The sequence below is a fragment of the Camelus ferus genome, chromosome 1 (assembly GCF_009834535.1).
Source record: "Camelus ferus isolate YT-003-E chromosome 1, BCGSAC_Cfer_1.0, whole genome shotgun sequence".
Classification (NCBI taxonomy): Eukaryota; Metazoa; Chordata; class Mammalia; order Artiodactyla; family Camelidae; genus Camelus; species Camelus ferus.
In genome coordinates this window covers 121309577-121334045 of record NC_045696.1, presented here as the reverse complement: position 1 = coordinate 121334045, position 24469 = coordinate 121309577, and the positions used below count along the sequence as shown (strand labels likewise).

Here is a 24469-nt window from a genome sequence, read left to right as displayed (position 1 = left end):
AGGGGAAATACAGACATCTGGAGAGCTCTGTGGGATGTGGAGGAGCCTGAGTCCCACAGGTGACGAGGGAGTGGTCGTGTACAACAGTCTAGAACGTTCCATCGCTCAGCCTGCCGCAGGGCAGACTCAGCAAGAGCCTGTGCCTCCTTCATGCCTGGTGTCTGTCCCACCAGGCTCTCACTCAACCTGGTGCCGGCAGCGTCCATCTCTAGTTAACAACTATAGCAAACATTGGCCATTCCTTGGATTCAAAGCAAGTCTTTCAGGGACTCGTAAAGCAGAAAGTGAAATAGATGGAGATGGGGCAGCGGAGTGGGTGCTGGTTGCTGGGTCACAGTGGAAGGAGAATGCAGATGTGTGGCTGGTGACCGACAGATGGGTGTCCCCGGGTCTGCCCAGCCATGGCCCATGACACTTGTTGGCATCAGCGCTCTGTCCCATCCTGTCTTCTGCTTCTGAGCTGGAGTTTCATGATGAGATGAGATTTATGGTGACTTGAGTTTGGCTTCATGTAGAAACTCTACGTTGTGCCGAGTAGGTCAGGGAGAGAAGATGGCCAAGAGAAACATGGGGCAAATGGGAGGCAGGGCCCATCAGGGAATGGTGCCGGACACTGAACACACTCAGAGGCTTATCGTTTGTTCATTAATTTAATAAATGAGTGCTGAACAAACAGGGCATGTCTGCTGTGCCAAGTGTGGAGTGTGAAGTCAGCTTGTCCCACTGGTGTAGCTTCTTTGCTCTGAGAGAAAATAAAAGAGGTCTATTTTCTCAACAGTGTAGTGCAAACTCTTTGAAGAGTGTCTGTGCTTTGTTGGATGTTAGTATCTGTATTCTGTGAAGGGGAAAAATGAGGGTTAAATAAGTTTGGACCCTTTTAGACAAGTGAACCTGTGGATTTGCTGCAGAACTCCTCGGGGGCCTTTCGTGGACTGTGCCATGCATCATGCTTTCTAAGAACAGGTACTGTGGCGGGGCTTCCAAAACTTCTTTAACTACAGGTGTTTCATTTCCTGGGAGCTGCTCGTCGGGCTAGCATATTGTCGAGCTGGCGTCAGGAATGCTGCTGGGAAGTACCAGTTGTTCCATCCGGGGACGAGCAGCGATGTCTGACTGTCAGCCGAGCACTCAGCCTGGCTGGCTGCGAGGTCCCCCTGATTGGTATTTGTGTCTAGAGGCACCCGGGCTGGCCTGTTTCCTAAGATCCCATTTCCTGGCGTGACCTCGTTCCATGGTGTTGCATCCTTTAGGGAACTTGGTTTTCAGAATTTTGTTTCAGATGTGTCACTGGACTCTGTTCCTCTGTCCACGAGGAGAGAAGGGTCCTTTTCTGTGCCTTGAGAATCTACCTATAGGGTACTTCTCAGGGATTATTTTGAAATCCTCTACCAAAAGGCACCACATGAATGTAATTAAATCTCTTGTCATATTACTCCTGATTCTATGAATTTGGACCAAATGATGCAAAAATGCCTCCAGGTGTCAAGTGGGGGGCTTTTCTGAGGGTGAAGAGCTTGGAAAATGCCCATCTGAACGAGGCAGCCCCCAGTTGTTACCATGTGTGAATGTAGCGCCAGGTTACCAGATAATCTGATTTTTTCCCAGAGGGAGGGGGCAATAGAAATAGCACCTCTTTTATGTTAATGAAGGGAAGACTACTTTCAAGTGGGACAAATAAAACACCTCCAAGTTAGCATGAACTTGCTGACTATCAGGCTGTGACCTCTTGATTTTTACAATTAATCAAAACCATGATCTCTTATTAACTGAAAATATTTACGCCAACACAGTAGATCTTTGCACCCACACCATCAGCCAATAACATACGCAGTCCTGCCCCCACCAGAATGAACATTTTAAAGAGTGTAAAATTCAGCTCAGGTGGAAGCTGAGTCTTCATGGGAAGAGTCCACCGTTGGTCTGAAGAAGAGCTAGTCAGCAGCGGGCTGTGGTTTGGTTTTCTGTGTGATGGACAGGGACGTCAAATTCCCCTTCTTGGCCCCACAAGGAAGAGCAGATGGTGTTCCTTCCAGGAGACCCTCCCTCACCCAGGGCCCTGCGTAGGAAGGGACAGGCCGGGAGGAAAGCACGAAATGCAGGAATCTGTCAAATCCTCTTTGCTGGATGATGTGTACAGGCATGATATGGTCAAAAATGGTTTCCTTTCATTTAATTGAGAGACTTTCCCTGTACTCTAATGAAAGCGGGGGAATGTTTTCCACAGTTTGCGCTCATGAATGACTCCGGGGAGTATCCGTTGAACAGTGTTGCCCTCTGAAAGCTGCCTGTACTCGGAGGCTCCGAGGACCTGTAAACTGGAGGGATGGGTGTCTCCTGCTGAGAAACCCTGGAGGAGCTTGGTTTACCTGTAACCTGGTCCTATAAGGCCTGGCAGACTGTAAATCGTGCTGAGTGTCCTTACCTGTAGCAGACAGAGGAGAATGTTAGTGGTGGGGGGTCCAGGCAGGAAGCAGATGGCATCCCTGGGGAGGTGCACCCGAGGGTTAGACTGCACAGCGGGGGCTCTTCTTGTGAGCATGGGCAGAGGTGCTGTGGCCACAGCAGGAATCACTCCCAGCCGGGTTGGAGGGGCCGGGGTAGGGAAGGGACTGTGTCACCAGGCCCCGGTGGAGGCTCCCTTTGTGGACGGCGTCGCTAGCGGATGGTGTGTGCAGCGGTGTGGGGACACGGCTGGGCCCTCCTTCTTCCCGCTTGCTGAGCCCCTGCCCAGTCCTCCCTGTGGTGGACTCCACCCAGACCCCAGAGGGCAGCCTCCGGGGCGCAGAGTGGAGCAGAAAGTGGCAGATGTGTGTGTAGGGGGGGTGGAGCATCCTTGTCACAGGGGCCAGGGGACTGAACCGGCTCCGTAAACATCCCGTGTAAACCCAGTGAAAGGCCCCCTGGATACCACTGGCAGTTTGCCTTCACAGCCTCGTCATTATGCTGGGGGTCATGAACTGTGACCCTCCCATCAGAGCAGGGGTGGCAAACACAGGGCATCTGCGTGGTCATCTCCCCTTCAGTGCCCATTGGACACTGGGCATTGAGGACAGATTTCTTCCTCCTGAGCCCAGACGAGCCCTCAGACCCTTTCCCACCCTAAGTTTCCAGGTACCCTCACTCTCACTCCGTCTTTGTCGTCCTGTTACTTAATGATACAGGAGGCTCCAAACCCTTAAATACAAAGCTGCAGACGGTTCTGTCTATGATTTTCCTCCTTGAAACACGGCTCTCTGAAGGTGCATCCTGAAAGACTTCCAAACTGTTCTCCTGGAGATTTGGTGGAGGACTTGTCCAGTTTGGAAGGAGACGCAGCACCGTGGGGTTAATCCCCCTGCAGAGTGATGATAATGCCCGGATAACTGACAGGGTCTTTCTCTCTCTCTCTCGGCAGGTTGACAGAACAGAGGTGATTCGCACCTGCATAAACCCGGTGTATTCAAAACTGTTCACTGTGGACTTTTACTTCGAGGAAGTGCAGCGCCTGCGGTTTGAGGTCCACGACATCAGCAGCAACCACAACGGGCTGAAGGAGGCAGACTTCCTGGGCGGCATGGAATGCACGCTGGGCCAGGTGGGTCCTAGGCCCCCTCCTCCCTCCCTCCCTGAGCCCCCCTCCCTCCCCTGCTGCTCCCCTCCCTCCCCTGTTCCTACCCCCCTCCCCTGTTCTTCCCCCTCCCTGCTCCTCCCCCTCCCCTGCTCCTCCTCCTCCCTCCCCCAGTCCTTGCTCTCTTTCTCCTCTTGGTTTCATTTGCTTTAACCTGGAGCCTCTTGTGACTTCCCACACACCGTCACTTGGTTATATATAACAATGTATTTACACGACACCACAGAATCAATCATTTTCTCTTCTGAATTCCTTCATTCTGTCAGTCACCCATTCGTGGAGCTCCTACTCTGCTCTGGTTGTGTGTGTGCTGTGAGTAAGCCACAATAAGAAAGAGAAATACCACACAATATCACTTATATGTGGAATCTAAAAAAAAATGAGACACAAATGAACTTATTTACAAAACAGAAACAGACTCACAGACATAGAAAACAATCACATGGTTACCGGGGTTGGAGGAGGAAAGGGATGGGAAGGGGTAAATTGGGAGTTTGGGATTAGCGGATACTACTATACATAAAATAGATAAACAACAAGGTCCTTCTGTACAGCACAGGGAACTACATTCAATATCTTGTAGTAACCTATAATGAAAAAGAATGTGAAAATGAATATGTGTGTGTATATGTATGACTGAAGCATTATGCTGTACACCAGAAATTGACACAACATTGTAAACTGACTATACTTTAGTTAAAAAATACATGTGTATGAGCAAAAAAACAATAAGAAAAAATAAAATATGAGGAAAAATAATATCCTGATACATTATGTTTCCATCTCCCAACTCAACTGTGAGAAGCCCACACGGAGATCTTGCTCATTCACATGTATTCCAAGCCTCTGGTGCCAAAAAAATCACCCTGGAGAGGGCTCAGTCAATACTGGTGAACGAAGAAATGCTTACTTAATCCTCACAGCAGTGATGTGGTATGGATGTCATCGTTACACCCATGTGTCAGGGGGAAACCAGAACGCGGCGAGCACTGACTTACACGGCCCCACACTGCTCAGGGGCAGATTAGACCCCAGCGAGTCGGCCGTGCCCCAAGCCCCATCATCTTGCCGTTATGACACCTCTCCTCGTTTCCTCCCCTTCCTGCGGCACCCAGAGCTTAGGTAGGTGCTGAGGGGACATGCCAATGAAGAAACAGTCCCTGTGCCCAAGACTCCCCTATATACACCCCACGTAGGGCAATTCAGGATGCCCTCTAAGCTGTAGTGGGCGGCGTATCCTGGGCTTGTGCACGGGGCAGTGAGCCTGCGGGGTGGGGAGGGCTTTCTGCTAGGTGGAATAGAGGAGCCACTGTGGGACCAAACTTTGGAAAAATTTGGGCCAGGAGTTGAAGGAGGAGGCGGAGGGAGGCCCTCTCAAGTGAAAAAGCAATGTAAACGAGGTGTTGAGGTCAAGGGGCCAGTGGTGGGAGGGCCAGCCAGTCTGAGTCAGGGTCAGACACTGAGTTACGGGAAACCAGTGCAGCTGCAACTTCAGAGCCCCTCGCTCTCCTGGACCCTTCCAAAGCTCTGTCATGTGCTTATGTGGAGTTTTGTACTTGTTCTTAAAGAAGGATTCCAAATTATATAAGCCTCCACCCCGCACAACCGGCCCTGGCCCCGTGCAGAGGGAAGGGTCTTGTTGAGGGGCAGCAAGAGTGCGTCTGCCTGGCAGAGGGACGGCGGGCATGCCTGCTGGTCTGCCCGTTCTCACCCTGCCTCGCGCCACCTGTCCCCAAGGGAGATGTGTCCCACTGAGTGCCGAGTGACAGCGTAGGGAGTGCCCTCAATTCCAGCCAAGGCAGTTGTGGGCTTCCTAGACTGTTCCTTGTCCTGTCAGCGAGAGCCAAAGCTGACTGCGGGGGTGCCGCTGAGGGGAGGCGGAACCCGGGCCGTGACCCACAGTGGAATCTCTCTCAACTTTCGAAAAGAGTTGACAGCAGATAGTCATAGGGTCCTGCCAGGTACAATGCCCTGTAAGCAGGGAGGGAAGTTAGGAAGGAAGCAAGGAAGGAAGGAAGGAAGGAAGGAAGGAAGGAAGGAAGGAAGGAAGGAAGAAAGAAAGGAAAGAAGGAAGGAAGGAAGGAAGGAAGGAAGAGATGAATGGTGGATTTGTGATGGAGCTCTGTAATGTATAAATAAAACTAAAAGGTGATTAAAATGGCATTTTTATAGATGTAAGGGAGCCACTCTAAGATTCTCCCTCAGACAATGGGCATCCTTTCCGTGTATAAAAGTTATATTCTGTCCCAAGAAATAAATGTATTTATTTATAATGAGTTCCATTAAGAGTTGTGTGAATCAAAGATCCTTTTCACACAAAGCTCTGGTCACTTTGTCTGTGAGTGTCCCTCAACTGGTGTCTCCCACGAGGCTCATCTTCCCAACACCCAGCAGCCTCGACCCCTGTTTGGTGTCAGGCATCGTGCCAGGAGCCAGCGATAACGTGGGGGCCCCAAGAAGCTCACAGTCTGGTTGGGGATAACCATGTAAAGCAAATCACGACACAATCAATTAAACCACAGCCATTGTTGGGGAGATGCACAGAGAGGAGAGCAGACATTGGGAGGGTGGCATCAGCTGGACAAGGGCTCCGAGAAGGCTTTCTGGAGGAAGTGGCATTTACACTGTACCTGCAAGGGAGACTGAGCATGAACAGAGAGGACATACATTCCAAGCAGATGGATGTCGCATGCAGAGCCTCTGGACTCAGGGAGGAGTTGGGTGTTTGGTGCAGAGCATCTCTGATTACCCAAGGCCAACTCTGAGACAGGAAGTCAAGGGGTGAAGGAAGTACCACCATGGGCGGAGAAGCGAGGTCAGAGAAGGAGGGCAGCCTGCAAGGGCATGCTGTCTGGCCAGCAAGCATGGTGGACAGCTGGAATGTCACTGGGCTGGGGACATCCTGGATGCCAGGGTCGAGGGAACACCACAGAGCGATCCCCCCCTCGGGGTGGGGGCTTTGGTGCTTGTGCATGTGCTGTTCCCACACTCTCATCAGTCATCGAGGGCTGTTCCCAGGGTGGAGACATGCACCCCCCCATCCCCTTTGCCAGACATTGTTTTAGGGGTGGCCCTGTGGGCAATTCTAATCAACGAGATCTAAGAATTTTTCTTGGAAAGATTTCCTAGCCTGAAAAGAAGAGACACACACGAAGAAGCAATTCTCGTCTGCCTGTGATTCCTGGAACCACTTCAGCCCTCGCGCAGCCAGGTGGCGGGGAAGAGCAGCCCAGGGGGAGGTCGGAGTCCTGAGAGTTGGGGGGGCAGGCCTGACATCCTGCACCTGGAACCCCCTGTCTGTGGGCTCCTCACAATGAGAGAATACTGTGTCTTGCTGCCAAAGCCCTTTGGGTGGGATTTCCCATTCCTCGAGTGAAAAGCATCAGATGGCGGGACTGCCTGGGGTGGGGTGCAGGGATCCAGGGCGGGGGGAGCAGGTATGTGGGCTTAACTTTCTTTGTCTTTCACAATGAAGACTAGACAGACGTGAGCACTGAGCGTGAGTGACCGGTGGTTCTGATGCTTTTGAAAGGGCTTCCAAACTGGTAACTTCACTTGACTTTCTTGACGTCATAGGAAGGACAGGTGTCATTACCCACATTTTATAGTTGAGAAGACTGAGAATCGGAGAGTCAATGTCTTGACAGAGCCAAGACCACAAGTCAGGAGTCTGATCTTTAATCCAGAGCTCTTTCTTCTGCCAAGATTTAGAGAAGGGTAATGCGGGGTGGCCGCCTGTCCTGAGAATTTTTTTTAACATTGTGGCCTAGAGGAAGGACAGAGCAGCGCATCAGCCATGATCCCCCGGACACACAGCTGCACCGCCAGTGAAGTGCCAGCTCTCTGGGTACCACGTACATTCCTAACAACCAGCCTCTCTTGGTATCAGCCATCTCTTAGATAGCTGCCAGTGACCTTTCCAGTTTGGGGCGGCACACTTTAGCTTAAATCAAGCAGAATGTCTCATCTCTGTGGCAATAGTGATTGGTTCTGGGAAGGTGTGCAGTGAATCAGGCATAACGAGACGTAAATGTATGCTTGCTGGAGCCTTCTGGGAAAGATCGGTGAGGCTGTGAGGTCCGCAAATGGTCCTTTTCAGGAAAAGAACCTGGAAAGGGTGATGACATGATAACGTGGGGGAAGAGGAGCAGAAGCTGACACCTCAAAAGGAAGAAGGAGAAATCAAGTGACAGTATTTGCGCACTCGGTGGAATCCTGTCTGAAGCCAGCCTTTCTTGGGAATTTCACCCAATAGCTTCCCCTTGCTGTTGGAACCACTGTTGCTGATTCTTTTCCCCCACTTGCAATGTGGAAGTTCCCATGGACCCCTCTCCCAGGCCGCAGTGGCCTCCCCACTCCCAGCTCCTGTCACCCATCTCCACTTCATTCATTTACAGCTCACTCCACATGGCCTTCAGAAGTCCATTTTTATCAGTTCGTTGAAATAATCTCTCTCTTAATTAGCATTTACGTTTGTGCATATTTATCTGATCCCCAGATTACAAGTCACTGACGCCAGAGGCCACATTCAGCACTTCTCTGTGTGTGATGCAGCATCCTGTGTTATAAATCACATGTGCTCAAGTCAAACTAGTTAACTTTGAAAATGTCAGATCAGTATGAACTTGATTTGGACACAGTAAGTTTCATTCTTTCCTTTATTCATTTTTTTCAACAAGCATTTAGCAAGTGCCCCAGATCCGCCAAATACTTTGCTGGGTACTGGAGGCACAAAGATGAAAAAGACAGGGGCCCGGCCCCAGAAGAGCTTATAATTAGCTGGGAGACACAGACCAGTAAATAAATAATCAAAATGCATATTACTGAGTGCTACGGTGAGCTGCATTCTGCTACAGGGGAAAGGCTTTCCCCCGCCTGGAGGGAGTCGAGTTCTCACAAGAAAGGTTTCTCACTCTGTCCTGAACCTCAAGGAGTGAATAGGGATTCACCAGCAGAGAAGAGATACGAGGGCTCTCTGGGCAGAATGAGTGGCACGCGGAAGCACAGCAGCGTGAGGACAGGGAATTCCCAGTGACTTAGCAGACAGGACGGTCCAGTGAGATGGGAGAAGGGTAGAGGAGGCTGGACAGCAGCGGGGAGCTGACCGTGGTATTCTCCTGAGCCTTTCTCTAGTGTCTGGCGAGTTTGGACTTGATTCATTGAAGCCCCTGTGGGTTTCAACGAGGGGAAGGCCAAGGTTGAATGTGCGTATGAGAAAGACCGCTTTGGCATCCCTATAAATGGTGGGTGGGAGGGGACGGATGTGGAGGCGGGGAATCCAGGTAGGACGCTGTTACTGTAACAGGAAGGCGATGAGGAGGCAGTGGTGGTGGTCATTGAGGAGAGGGGCCCCGAGGGAGTCCGTCCAAGAGCAGAATCAGGACTGGGAGAGGGCAGGGGTTCGCTGGTTTCGAGCTCAGTTCACCGGAGGGGAATCAGACTGAGGAGCGGGATGGGGGCAGAATGGGATGCTGGCATGTTGAGCTGAGGGTGTCTGGAGAATCCAGAGGAGACCGCCACCTGGGGGCCTGCCCACGTGGGTCTGAAGATGGTGCAGGTTTGGGAGCTGACTCCCTGCAGGTGGTAGCTAGTAGCACAAAGCTACGAGATCCCTCAAAGAAGGATGTTTTATTTTTATTTGAGGAAGGAAATTCATTGTACATGCCACATATGAACAAATCATAAAGGATTTTTTAAAAACCACTGCATAAATAAGAACATTTCCATTTTTTCAGATAAAAGTGTGAACTTGATGTCTTGAAATCAGCCTCCTTGGTTGGGTGTTTCCTGTGTATAGAGTGATATTCCAGGGCTGACCTCCTTTACCCTCCTAGTCCACAGGTGGTGACCCTGTGGCGTAGATGGGGGTTTTTCTTGTTTTTCCAAATTGTTCTTCTCTCTGGTACGATCAAGCAAAAAGAAAGTCACTAATGTTATCCTTCCTCATAACCTCGTTGGCAAGAGAAGACTCCTTTTCCTTGCACTGTTGAGTCCGTCAGGGGATGGCTGGACGCGGAAGTTGGAGGAATGGCGGGGTCAGCGTCCGAGGTGCTGGTCTATGATGCTCAGGTGTACACACTGCGGAGCTGGGGTCTAGAGTCAAGCCAAGCTCAGCTGCTCTCTGGCTTGTATCCAGAAGCCAGATCCTGCAGCCCTTTAATCCCCAGTCTCCTCATTTGCAAAACAGAGACAAGAATAGTGAGGAAATACATATCAGATGCTCAGCAGAAAGAGCGCACAGGGTCTGGGAGCTGTTGATGAGGAGGAAACCTAGGAATTGCTGGGAAGAACAGACCCTTGTTGGGATCAACCTTGTTTCCGAAGTGAATGTAGAAGAAAAAAGGGTGAAAACGTTGTGACAGAGCCCACGTGCTGGGCAGTTAGTGAAACTGAACTTATAATAAAAATACTTCCTGAGTTTGTTGCATTGTTCCTTTAGTCAGAGAACTCAGTGTGTGTGTAACATGCACTCTTACCAGACTCTTTTTTTTTAGTAAAAATGGTTTCAGGTAGGATCTCTGAAGTGCTTTGCGGTAGGTGTTCGGTTCCTATCTCCCACAGCTGAAGCCCAATGGGAAAGACACACCCAGGCAGAAAGTGGCGCGTTTCAGAGCCTGTCTCCTCAGGGTGGGCTGTCGCCAGGCCCTTGCTCTGTCCATCCGAGTTGGTCGCATTCTCACACTTCAATGCGGAGCAGCCAGACTCGTGGTCTTTAGGAAGGGAAAACAGCAGCCCTCAGCATGCTCAAAACTGGCGCGGGCCGCGAAGTTGGGTGCCAGCACGGCAAGCGACTTAGCGCTGAGCAGTGATGCCAAGTGCAGGTCCCCGCACTCCGGGAGCACCCAAGGCAGCGCTGCGTGTTCCCGCAGATGGCCGAGGGGGCGGGTCCCAGAGACCCGGGTGCTCCTGCTGGGCGAGCGTGGGGACCACCCTGGGGTTTCTAGAGGCTGAGAGGAGACCGGCGCTAAACCCCTCCTGCTGCACCCAACAGAGGGCATGGCCAGGAGAGCCATGAGCCTCACTCTCTCCAAGAGCAAGCGGGGCGCGGTCCTCTCTGCCCCTGCTCATAGCGCACTCATTCTTCCGCAGGTCTTCCGCTCAGTCGTGCGCGGGTGCAGTGCACAGTGCGTTGGCGAGAACAGAAGCAGCCCACAGAGCAGCGAGCTTTCTCCCATTCACTTTCTTTTTGCAGCTTAAAAAATTATTTTATTATTCATAGTTCATGACTTTGTGGGTCAGGAGTTTAGGCAAGGCTCAACTATATAGCACCCACCAAGAACACTTAAAGACTTTCCAGTTTTTAATTATTTTGGTTAAGTTCTATATCTGGATGTAACTCTCTTCTCAGATACATGATTTGCAAATATTTTCTACCATTTTGGGGTTGTCTTTTCATTCTTGTGTATCCTTTGAAGCACGAATGTTTTAATTTTGAGGAGGTCCAGTTTATCTCTTTTTTTCCTTTGGTTGCTATTTTTTGGTGTCAGATAAGACTTTGCCTAACCCAAGGTCTCATAGGTTTACTCCTTTACTTTCTTCTAAGAATTTAATAGTTTAGGCTGTTGCATTTAGGTCTGTGTTCTATTTGGAATGCATTTTTGTATATAGCATAAGATGCACCAGTTACTTTTTTACTTGCTAATTTAATCAATTCTTTTAATTCCCTACTTTGCTTATTTTCTGAACTGTTGTTCACTCACTCACCATTAAAACTCTCTGCCTATGGCTTCTTTTTTTTTCTTTTTAAACACCTTTATTATGGTATGGTTCCTGCACAGTAAACTACACATATTTCAGATGTACAATTTGACAAATTTTGCTAAGTGTATACACCATGAAACCACCACCACAACCCATTCACTTTATTTCCCAGCCACTGGGCTTGGCCCTCGCCATACCTCAGCTCTTTTAATCAACACAGCATCCCTGGGAGGTAGGCATGCCCACATCCCTTTCTACATTTGAGGAGGCTGGGACTGAATGAAGCCAGGTAGCTTATTCAAGGTCACAGAGCTGGTCAGTGGTGGAGCCAGAACTTGGGGACAGATCTCTTTGGCTTCTAAGCTCTTCATGGTCTTTTCCACGTACTCTAATAGCTTATCACTAATGGGTATAAATTAGGATGCCGTGCCTATTCATGCAAATCCAGGTTGGAGTTTACCTTTCTGTGTGTGTGTGTGTGTGTGTGTGTGTGTGTGTTTTAAGTTTGTTTGTTTGTCTTGTACAAAGCTGGTAGAGAAAACATAGGAATCCTCTTGGGAAAAAAATAGCTTTGGTTATCTTTCCTCAATGTTTGCATCTTGAATTCACTTTACATATAACATGGCTTCTACAATTAAAAAAATAAATGAATATAACATGGCTTCTTAAAAAGTACCAGTGTGTTAACCTCCCCAAACCAGAACCTTACAAATTCAGTTCCCGGAAGGTGTTCCCTCCTGGCCTTTCACTCTCAGCCATGTTGAGCGAACCCATTATCCAAATTCGGTGATTGCCTTGGGTTCTATCATTACTTTCCTCGCAGGCATTTTCTGTCCTCCTTGGCTTGGAGGGCAGTTACACTGTGTGAAGACCTCCTCTCTTCACTGTCACGTGTCTGCCCTTTAGTGGCTGTTTTCCCCCAAAGGTCACAGAACTTCTGTTAGAACCAAGAGCCTCCTACTTCCTGTCATCATAAATGAGCAGGGAAATCTGTTGTGACCCCTCAAAGGGGCCCAAAACCCTCTGGGGGGCTCTGACTCTATTCATGAGAACGGAATCAGGTCCCATCTCCTCATGGAGCAGAGGTTCTCAAACTTGAACTTGTCAGAGCCACCTGGAGGCTTATTACAACATGCAGTGTGGGCCCCACCCCCAGAGTGTCTGATTCAGAAGATTTAGTGAGAAGACAGGTAATTTGCTTTTTGACTTCCCAGGTGACGAAGGCACTGCTGGTCAGGGCCACACTTGGCGAACCACTCCCCCAGAACCCTGGGAGAGGAATGCTAGTGAATCTTGGACCCTGTATCACTAGTTTTAACTAATGTTTGGGGCAATTATCTGGAGACATTAAGTGGGACAAAGAAAACATCTGGAGAGCAGGGGGAAAAATTGCTTTGTAAAGTTTGCAGTCCTCCAAAGAACCATGTACATGCCTTAGAGTGTCTGTTCTCGGTGAAGATCTTGATTTCTAAAGTTTGTTTCTCCTTCCACTAAACACAGTTGAACTGACCTGTTATCCAGACTTTGGTTCCCTTCATGCCGCAGGTGAGTGTTAGGATTACCTCAGCCACAAGGACCCCTGGAGGATTGTAGACCACAAGCTGTCCATGATCAGTGGCCCTTTGGTCTCAGGCTGGAATGGACCCGATCGGTGGGCACTGCGGGTGTGATGGTGCAGAAAGTGTTATCCTGACGGAAAGTAGAGCCCCCAGAGTGAGATTCCCAAGGCTGGTACTTTGTTGCTTAACATCCAATATCCTCATGGCAGAAAATGGACAGCCCGAGGAAGTCAAATTCACATATCACAGCAGGCAGCTCATTTTCTTTCTGCTTCTCACATGGAAAGCTTTCCCTAAGTTTGCAGGATTACTGCCAGTGGAAACCACCTGAGTGATGAATGATGCCTTCAATAAAGACCATCAGCTCAGCTCCCAGCCCCGCTGAGAATTCCTGGGCAGCAGTCTTCCTCCCGGCTGACAGTTCTGTTCACGGGCAATCGCTGGTGAACCCTCCAAGAAGGATAAAATTAATTCTTGCCTTTTTCTTTGCTGTCTTTGTCGGGCAAGTAATCTCCTTACTTTCAAATCCTAGGAAAATCCCTCTGCCTTCTCTAGAGTCTCCTTTTGTACCTTTAAAATCTCTTCTTTGGTGCCTGAGCCTGGCATCGTGAGCCCTGGGGTCTGGATCTGGCACCAGGTACCCATGTGATCTCGGGCAGCGACCTAGTGACCTCTTCTCCAGAGGGACGGTTTGTCTGGAGTCATCTCTAAGTTCCTTCCAGTTCTGGTAGTCAGTGATGCTCCTTCATCTCGCTCCTTTCCCTTGTCTCTGAGAGTGAGGGCACCCTTGCCCCTTGGAGGATGCTCTGTGCCCACCTCGCTCCCCTCCCCAACCCCGCTGGGCTTGTCCAGGGCTTTCATCTAGCCACAGACTGTACGCCCGCCTCTGTGCTCCCTTCCTCCCAGCAGAGTGTTATACTTAATTTCAAAGAGAGTTTTCAAAAGATACAGTTAGTGGCAATTAAAATGGGCCTGTGTTAGACCCAGAAAACAAATTTATGGTTACCAGGGGAAAAGGGGGTGAGAAAGGATAAGTTGGGAGTTCCAGAACTGCAGGCACTAACTACTATATATAAAATAGATAAACAACAAGGTTCTAATATATAGCACAGGGAACTACATTCAATATCTTGCAATAACCTGTAATGAAAAAGAATAGGAAAAGGAATGTATGTATGTATATGTATGACTGAAACATGATGCTGTACACCAGAAATTGACATGTTGTAACTGACTATACTTTAATAAAAAAGAATGCAAAAAATAAAATAAAGTAGGCTTATGTTTACAAGCCCTGTTCCATATACATTCACAGGACCTGAAGCTGGGTGAGAAGTTTCGAGTACTGACATGTCACTGCAAAAAAGCAGCTCTCGGTGTCTGTCCTGGTCCCACCTCTTTCAGGCAGGCTGGCCCACCCCAGCAGGGTGCCCTGGGCCTGTCTCCCCGTTCAGGGAGCCATCGGAGCCAGCCAGGTTGAAGGCAGCTTCTGGGACCTCTGCCCGACCTCCCATTTTTGCCTGTGGCCAACCAGCCTTCATGCCAGCCCCTCTTTCACCAACTCAGCACTACGGGCTATAAAAACCCACCCTGAGCCAGTCCTCGGGGTGTCTGCCCATTCTCTCGCCACCATCGGGTCCTTGCATTTCTCTGCAGCCATTCCTGTTGTACCTTCTCAATTATCAGTGTCCTGAGTGCTTAAACAAAACTGCCCTGGGCTTATCTCAGCCCTGAGGCATGAGACACCGCAGCCCCATGACCCAAATCATCCACCAGCCAAGTAGCCAAATGGCTGAAGTCCAACCCAAAAGTCACTTCATCAACTAATCCAGTAGCCCCAAGATGAATTCTCCACCCAGTATTCTTATTTACCAAAAATAAGTTTTTTGAAATATATTTATAAATTTTACAACCACTATTTTAAAACTTGAGACAACTTCTGCATTTTTTTTTTTTTAGTTTGGCCGCTTATGAGATTTAGTTACTGAGTTATGGTTATCATAAATTGGTACTTTTCTGAGCCTCAAATGTAGCCGTAGGAAGAGTAAGCTCTTCTTTGTCTTCTGTCTCGAAGGTGGGAAAGATGTTACTAGCTCTTAAAGTCCTCACTTCTTCATAGGCCAAAGGACCAGGAGGATGTATTTTTAAATGACAACCTTGATGATGATTAGACTGTGGGAGTATGGGTGATTTTTAGCATCACCTCCATGTGTTTCTGTGTTTTCTAAAAGGAATGTTTATCACCTCTATAGTCAGGAAAGAAATACAGTAACGGTTTGTAAAAAACATAATTTTTAATGAGTTTCTGTGAATGTTTTAATGACTTGGTGCATGCCTGCATCCTGACTTGAAAGAACTCAAATTCACGTTGAAGAATCTGACACCCAGTATTGTATTGGTCTTAAATTTTGAAGAACTTTAAAACGTGTAACGACCATCTAATTTGGGGAATAATTGGGGTATCTGCTGAGGCTGTGCTTTCTGTTAGGTGTTTGAGAAAGCACCTTGCAGATGCTGCAGGTGGAGCCTTGCCTCCCCCAACTCCCCCCAGGGAGGCGGGTTTGCTTGGGTACTAGGATTCTGACCTTTCGTAATACTGCTTTTGATTACAGAAGAGACCCTGGAGGGCTCGGAGCACGAATAACCAATAAGTCAGGGAAACTTCTCTGGAACTGCCGAGAGGGTCTGAGAGTCCCCCAAAGCCCAGATTCTCCAGTTCAAGCCTAATTTGAGAAAGAGAATGTTTTTATTTTGAATTAAGCTAATAAAGTTTTAGGGGAAAAAAAAAATAACTGCCTGGGTCACACAATCATTCCCAGGAGTCTTGGCTTCAGATTCAAGGGCAAAATGAGCTGAGTATTAATTCATTAACTGTTGTGGACAGAATGCGAGCCCTGTGGCTCCTCTGTCCACCAGGGCATGTAGGAGAGGCCCAAGGGGGCTGATTGCAGGGCTTCTGCCCTTCCTGGTGTCTGCCTGCCAGGAGGCCGAGGTCTGCACACAACCCCAAGCCAGTTAGCAAAAACGAAAGAGTGCAAGTCCTTCAAACCTCTCTCTCCCCAGTGAGACTTCCACCAGGAAAACTATTACAGGAAACTTGCAGGCAGGATCCCAGTGGAATCAGAAAAGCTTGAAATGGGGAAGAAGACAAAATCTTTGCTGAGTTCAGCCAGACCGGGGCAGGAGTCAGTCCTCTGGTGCTACCGGCCTCTACTTAAATACTTCCCAGGACGAGGAGCTCATCCTTGCATGTGAGATGTCCTGATCAAGACAGAGTAACATGAACTCCGTTTGCCTCCAGCCACCCTGCTTTACACCCCTTGTCATGGTTCAGTTACAAGTGTCCCTATTGGGACAGTATATTTTACGGTCCCTTGGTGATAGTAAATCATGTTTATAGCTAACATTTCCCAAGTGCTGATCATGTACCAGGCATTCGTGGGCTCAGTGCCATCCTCATCCTCATCTTCATCACCAGACCAGGCTCCACGACTCCCACATGCCAGAGCAGCAGCGGGCATTTGGATTCAACTTCAGAGCACGAAGCTCTTCCTCCCTTGCCCCTAAGCTGCACTCCCTTTGGGCTTCCGTTTCATAGAGTTAATAAGAGAAAGATCTGTATCCCTTTACAAATCTCCCAAGTTCCCCGCCCCCTGCCCCTGACTTTCCCCTAAGTGCTCAGTTGAAGGGAGGAGAATGATGTTTGGGGGCCTTGCTGTGTCCCAGGTACTGTGTTACCTGAGGCCAGTATCTGGGCCTACTTAATAGGCCAGGAGCTTGGCTCTGAGGGCTCACCTAATTCATCTGCAGCCATGCTGACAGCAAGTGGTGGGGCTAAAATTCAAGCTAAACTGACCTGATTTCAATACCTGCTCTCCCATGAAACCACGTTGCCCACTGGCTGCATTCAGTTTCTACAACCCTTTGCAGATGAGAAAAACTCCGATGCTGTCACTGCAAACTGCTCCCAGAGCTCAACATGGAAGTGACCTTTTCCATGAGTTGATAAGTTGACTCCTGGGTCTTTCTCAGGAAGGCCTGTGACAGCCACAGGGTGGTCTGAGCAACTTACAGAATTCAGGCCTCGTTCTTCCTTGGACATGGACCTACTACTTGTGGGCCAGTTAAGGATAATAATCCAATAAAGTAACTAATAATATAGTCACTCACTTATTCATCCTATCAGTGAATAACACACTTAATGATGGCCATTCTGACTGGTATGCGGTGATGCCTTATTGTAGTTTTTAATTTTTAATTTGTTTTTGGTTGAAGTATAGTCGATTTACAATGTTATGTTAATTTCTGGTGTACAGGCATAGATTTTAGCTGTGTGTATGTGTCTTCCTTTTCATATTCTTTTTCGTTAGAGGTATTGAATATAGTTTAGTTCCCTGTGCTCTACAGTAGGTCCTTGTTGTTTATCTATCCTCACTGGAGTTTTGATTTTTATTTTTCTAATGATTAGTGACATTGAGCATCTTTTCACGTGCCTATTGGCCATTTGTATGCCTTCCTTGGAGAAATGCGTATTTAGGTCTTCTGCCCATTTTTGGATTGGGTTGTTTGTGTTTTTGTTATTGAGCTGCATGAACTGTTTGCGTAGTCTGGAAGTTAAGCCCTTATTTGTTGGATCGTTTGCAAATATTTTCTCCCAGTCCCTAGATTGTCTTTTCATTTTACTTATGGTTTCCTTTGCTGTGCAAAAGCTAGTAAGTTTGATTATGTCCCATTTGTTTACTTTTGCTTTTTTTTATTGAGTTATAGTCAGTTTACAACATTGTGTCAGTTTCCAGTGTAGAGCACAATTTTTCAGTCATACATGACCATACATACGTTCATTGTCACATACTTTTTCACCGTGAGCTACCACAAGATCTTGTATATATTTTATTTCTGTTGCCTTGGGAGACTTACCTAGGAAAAGTTCAGTACGATTTATGTCAGAGTATGTTTTGCTCATGTTTTCTTCTAGGAGGTTTATCGTGTCTTGTCTTATAATTAAGTCTTTCAGCCACTTTGAGTTCATTTTTGTGTGTGGTGTGAGGGAGTGTTCTGACTTCATGATTTACATGCAGCTGTCCAGCTTTCCCTACACCATTTGCTGAAGAGATTGTCTTTTCTCCATTGTATATTCTTGCCTCTTTTGTTGAAGATTAATTGACTGTAGGTGTGTGGGTTTATTGCTGGACAATACAGTTCTTTTTTAAATAACCGGTTGGTCACTTCTACATGCTTTTTGTTACTTGCTTTTTTCGCATAAAAATATTTCAGGAACACCTTTCCGTGTTATTGCTCGTACGTCTACATCGTCTGTTTTGAGGGCTACATGGTATTCCATGACAGCAGGAATCACGTAAGGTGTCCCCTTCTGTGGACATGAAGGCTGTTTCCGGTTTTCCGCAATTACAGACAACACTTTAAGCGTCATAGTATACATATCTTCATGCTCTCAGATACTGATTTTTTTAGAATATGTTAGTAACAGTGGAATATTTGGGCACCCATTTTAAGGTTCTTCATACCCGTTGCCAGGTATCCATGTAAAAACATCGTAGCAACTTCCCCTGCCCTGCACACAGGTACCCTCTTTCCTGCATCCTCAGTAACTCCTCCCACTTTCACTCTTGTTCCTGTTGAAGCTCCCATCAGCACACAGAAAAGTAGGCAGCCCCTGCCCTGGACTGGATGCCCCCACAGAGCATGGCCCCAGCCTGAGTGGGGAGGATGCAGCCCGGTGACCCCTCAGCTCCCATGGGAGGGAGGAGGCAGGCCCCCCTGGGTGTGTTCAGAGGCTACAGGTGTATACCTGTATACCCCCCATCAGCTCTTGGCCTTCCATTCATCCTCCCCATGTTGGAGATTCCAGGCTCAGGCCTCTCCTCTGTGCCCCAGACTCGTGTGCCTACAGTGTCTAGATTCTGACGCCACTGGGATGACTCTCAGATGCAACAGCCCTGAACCAAGCCCACCATGTCCCCATCCACCCCTCCAGCTGCCCCACCCGTCCTTGCCCTGTTCAGGGAATGACACTCCCGTCCTCCCAGAAGCAGAGGCCCCCAAACCTGGGAGCGCCTCCTGCCTCTTCGCTCACTCTGCCCACAGCCCATCCATCGGTCACTGACAAAGCCCTGTCAATTCAGTGTCTCAGATACCTTTACCATCCACCTCTCTCCCCTCCACTGTCAGGCCACAGCCCAAGCCCATCGGCGGTTGTTATCATCTCTGTGTGGGGATGGATGAGGGAGGGAGAAGAGGGAGGAGCATTTCCTGAGCATCCAGATGTGCCTGATGCTGGGATTGTGTTGGTGCTCATTACGTGCATGAGAAACAGTGGGCTGAATGGTAACGTCACCCTTTCGCAGAAGAGGAAACAGAAGCTTGGAGAGGTTAGCCTGCCTGGTCCCACACCAGGCTCAGCGTTTGGAGCCTCACGTGTGAACCTTACTCTACATTTGATAGAAGCAGTGAAGCTGGGGGAGCAGTTGTGTGGCCCCTGCAGCAGTCTGAGGGAGAGGTCAGCTCCCCTCAGGCGAGGGGCAAACCACGTGAACCCTTGCACGCACCTGGGAGGGTTAGCACGGGGCCTGGACCAGTCCTGCCTACCTCATCTCCACGAGGCGGTGGAGAGGGAGTGGATTCTGGAGCTGGGCTGCCTGGCTTCACATCCCAGCTCTGCTGCTTCCCGGCCATGGCACCTTGAGCAAGTCACCTGGCCTCTCTGTCGTGGGCCAGATGGTGGCCCCCAAAAGGTGTGTCTGTATCCAAAGCCCCATAATCCATGAACGTGACCTTATTTGGACAGGTCTGTGCAGATCTAATTAAGTAAAGGCTTGCAGGATGAAGAGCTCAGGTGGAATGAATCCAGTGACAGGTGTCCTTATTAAAGAACCACCGAGGAGAGATGCAGACAGGAGGGCGAGACGGTGGCGTGAAGAGGGTGGGTGAAGCAGGCGCCTGGTGCTGGAAGGAACAAGCTATCGGAATCGCCCTGAGGGACTCTGGAGTGACCGCGGCCCTGCAGACACCGTGACTGCAGACTGTGCCCCCCAGAACCAGGAGAGAGCACGGTTCTGTTATGTCATGCCACTGAGCTGGTGGTAATTGGTTGTGGCAGACCCAGCTGGCCAGTATACTCTCTGTCCCTCGTTTCCTCGTCCTTCATGGGGCTGGCATGGGACTTAAGTAAATCAGCTCGCGAAAGGCACTTGGGCGCAGTAGCCGGCACGTAACAAGAGGTCTTGCTGTCGTGTTATGACTCTCTGATTGTTGCGTGACCTTGCTTACCTTCGAGCCCCTGGCCTCCTCCCCTGTTAACGGTAGCATGGATACTTAGTCCAACAACCTCGAAGTTGGAGTTTGCTTCCTTCACTTAAAAATGGTCAAGGGATTTCCTCAGTCCTCCTCTGCCCTGCGGACTGCTCGTATTTGGTCGCCAGCCTCACAGAAGACAGGTCACAGCCCCCCAGGCGGTGGTTGAAAAGCTGCCCTGCGCCCTTGACCTGGCGCAAGGCCCTGCCTGGGCATTGGCCGCTGGGAGAGGCTGCTCTTTCCCTTTCTCTGACCGGTCCGAGGTGCCGGCTCGGGGTGGGGCGGCGGCCCCTGGGCCAGGTCCTTTGTGACGATGAGGCCAAGATGTGTAATTAATATGCAGGCAGCCCTGAAATCCCTCTCCCTCCCCTCCATCCCTTGCTAATGAAGTCAGGGAAAAGGGGAAAGCCTGTAATTACACTGGAAGTAATTAGAACCCTGTTTAATAGAAAGCATAAGACAGGAGGCCTAGGCCAGGAGATCTTCCATCACTCCCTTCTCGCTGAATCCTTCTCCTGAGGCCAGTCCCTCTGCAGGTCGGAGACCACTGGGGAGCCCAGGGCTGTGCTGAGTTTACATTGAACAAATGTACACACATGTGTCCTCTCCCCCAAATGACGGAGAAAGCGCCAGCCTTGTGCCTTTCTTGGCTCCTAAACTTTACCTTTAGTAACTCTAAATCGGCAGAACAGATTCATTTTGAAGCCCTTTTGTAGAATTCCTCCACTCTGATCTTATTGTACTGAAACTGTCTGCGTGCAGTCCTCCCTTTCTCAGCTCTGTACTTCTCACTTTTCATGTATGTGCAGATCACCTGGGGATCTCATTAAAATGCAAATTCTGAGTCAGTGCGTCTGGGGTGGGCCCTGAGAGCCTGCATTTCTGGCAAGTTCCCAGGCCCTGTTACAGATGCTGGAGGGAGCCAGGTGGGACGCGCGGGAAGGGGGGCAATGTGAGGGATGGAGGGACAGCCCTCCGTGCCCAGAGGACTTCAGCCCCTCCTACCACAGCAGCCATCCCACACTGGTAACTGGAGCTTAAAATGTGAATAAGGTTTGCTGCCTGGGGGAGAGTGTGGGATCATCCTAGGCAGAGGGACAGTATAAGAAAAAGCATAGCTCTTAAAGGCTTTTTTCATGCTCTTTAAAACAGTTGTCAAGCTTCCCTTTATTGGTAGTGTGCACAGGAAGCCACAGGCCTCAGGTATCACTGTGTGCTCAGATAGGACCGTGAGTCCTTTGGGTCAGTGGTGGGAGGAAGGCAGGCAGGAGAGGGAGGGAGAGTGTCAGGGCCAGGGTCTCCATGAGCAGGTCTGACTTCTGCCAATGCCAGCTGTCAGAAGCCCTTCTGTTACCCCATAAGGAAGGAAAAGACCTCAGTTCTTGTCTTACCCGAAAGATAAGATTGCAGTCAGAGGGACAGTGCACTGTGTTCTGAAAGACTTTAAAGGATTTATTTAGGAAAGGAAAAGCACCCCTCCAAGAACAGGAGGCGGGCTGATCCAGGGGCGGAGAGCAGTGGTCTCTGCCCCCTTCTTTTACAGCCTCGCTTAGAGGTGGTCTCTTGGTTGACTGACGACTCTTGTCCCTGGAGTGCTTAGTCATGTTTGGCCCCTTTGCGCGTGTCCTTACCCGTGATGCACACAGAAACACCCATGGAGGGGCCTAAACCGACGTATTAATTACGTTACAATGAGCGCTGGGTCCTGTCCTGTTAGGTCCTTCTCACTTCCGCACAGTTGCAGTGGTTGGGTTCTAACTGGGCTCTTGCTGGTGCTCCTTTAGAGGATGTAAAGCCCCTCTATGCTGAAGGCAGGCACACTGCCATCTTCCGGACCCTCCTCCCTCTCCTCCACCTTATCTGCTCTGTGCCCCCACTTATCTGACTCCCTAACACTTCCAGCTCTGCAGGAGTAAGATCCAGGGGGACCTGGGCCAGTCCCCCTGTTGCACAGCAAGCCCTCGGAACCGTGGTCGTCCCACAGTGGTGGGAGCAGAACCCTAGGAATGCCCTTCGACCCCCCGGTTCTGGGGCTGGAAGAGCAAGAAATGCGCCTTCCATGGCTGTGCTCAGGGTGATTCACAGCTAAAGCTCTGCTGAGGTCCTGCAGTGAAGATGTCAGTTTTTTCCCATCCTGTGATCTCTAGGCTTTTGCACACAAAGACTTCTTTTATACAATATTTACTTGCCTTTCAAGGAATGAAAGTTCTCTGATCACACTTCGGGCATCATCAGTGCTGGCTAACAGAAGTGCGACTGTCAGGTATTGTAAAGGTGTGTTTCACCTGTTCACCACTGTGGCCTCATATCAGTGCCAGGCACAGAGAAGAGGTTCACTAAATGTTTGTTGTTGCGCTAGAGTTTAGAGCGATTTCAAAAAATAATCAGAAGGTATTTTCAGTAAAAGAGAGATTGTTAGAGCAGGCAGATGGCTAGATATGAGCAGAGAAAGGGGGATGCAGGCCAAATGACAGGATTTGGGCAGAAAGGGTGGGGCACAGACCAGCTGGCAGGAAGCCATACATCTTGTGAATATCGGGGGTCCCTGGGCAAAGAAAAGCAGGAATTTCCGACTGATAGGAAATTACACATTCTGGGGTGACGAATGGCCTGGAAGCAGGCAAAGAAAGGTGGGAAAAGGCCAGAATCTCCAGTGTCCAAATGTAACCTTTTGCTCATTATGCCCTCATTACCATAACGTTAGCCTTGCAGATGAGAAGTACTCATCATGCATTGGTGCCAAGACATTTCCCATCCAGACTAAATAAGGACAAAAATCCCTCCTCCTTTTGGGAAGGTGGAGCTGAGCTGACAATCAGGGAATATGATCTCAAACACCTTCTTCCCCAGTGAATATTCCACCCATTCATTTTTACACCTTGTGTAACCAGCCTGTCAAAGAAACTCGGGGCAGCCGCTCACCTGAGCCTGCCCGCCCTCCCCTTGGGAGTGTGCTATCCATCCCTTAGTAAGTCCTCGCTTTACTTTCTTGACCTCCATGTATCGGCTCTGAATTCTTTCTGGAACGGGACAAAGACCTGGGCACTGGTTACGTCCACCGGCAACAAGATCTCATGACGACTGTCTAGTCCCCAAACTGACTGTTTTGAAAGACTTTGTAAGCAAGTTCAGCTGAACATACACTTGTTGAAATATGGGCCAAAGTGTGTTTTATTCTGGCTTTGTTCCCATTCATTTAAATGGAACAATGGACTTTCCTGGAAAATGTGGTTCCCTGCTGTTCAAACACGGTCCATTCAGGGGGAAGTCGCACGTCCTCCCCAGATCCATGTGTGAGTGCAGATCAAGGACTTAAGGGTACTCGTGTCCCTCTGGTCCGACTTTGCTGAAAGAGTGATTCCTCCCCTGCATCCACCCTTCTGTTGGAAGATGACCCCACTATAGGGTGAGAAGGATACAGTTAGAGGACTTTCACCCAGAGCCATCAGAGCTGCCTGTTTGTTGGCCTCAGATGTCAGCTGGGACCAGGGTGGGTCCTTGTCACTCTAACTCCCTCCTCCGACGAGACCCAGGGCCTTTTTGAGCCTAGTGCAGTTGCTTCCGCTGCATCAAAGCGTGATGAGAGGTGGGATTGCAACAGTGGGCTTTGCTCTGTCCATCAGCGCTGCAGCTGGTGTCCTCCTGTCCCCGCCCACTGTCCTCAGCATGGCAGGGCGGATAGCCAGTCTCTGTCATCATTATTACAGTGACACCCTAATTATTACTCATTCTTCGGGGCTGACTGGAAGCATGGGGTTGTCAAATAAGTTCGTTTGCATGCCTGCTTCATTAACCACTTGTCTCCTCAAATGCCCGTTTCTTGGGAAGGAATGTTTCCCGAGAAATTGCTTATCTTCTGAGCTTTGTAAAAAGCAGAGGTGGTACATGGTAGCATTCTCTTCAGACCCTACAAATGGAAATGTTGGCATTTCTAAATAAGTCAGCAGTGAGGAGAGAGCTGTGACCATCCAGGTTCCCATAGGTTGAGTCCCCCTTGGTCTTCCTTGAAGAAAGAGAATGTGGGTCTTGGAAGACACAGTCTGTAAAGATGGTCTCCCTACACCTAGTAACCCAAGGCATAGGTCATCCCAGTGCTGAGAGGGTTTGGGGGTCACTCAGAGCAATGGAAATAGGTGACCAGTGTGGATGAAACACAATGACATTGGGCAAAAGTATTTCTGAGACCAGATTGATTTGGGAAACAGGGCATAAAGTTGCCTTTCTTTAGTCAGATGTCGGCCTGGCTACTGCTTCTCGGGATCTTGTTTTGTCGTTTATTCACATGTTTTCC

At 49.3% G+C, this 24469-nt stretch overlaps 1 protein-coding gene across 1 annotated transcript in view; it reads left to right on the top strand.

Moving 5' to 3' along the window:
• Nucleotides 1–24469, top strand: part of CPNE4 (copine 4) — a 379779-nt gene that overhangs the window by 244374 nt on the left and 110936 nt on the right. Inside the window, 1 exon segment of the mRNA XM_032489534.1 lies at nt 3395–3574. Within this exon segment, the coding sequence (XP_032345425.1) occupies nt 3395–3574 (180 nt within the window).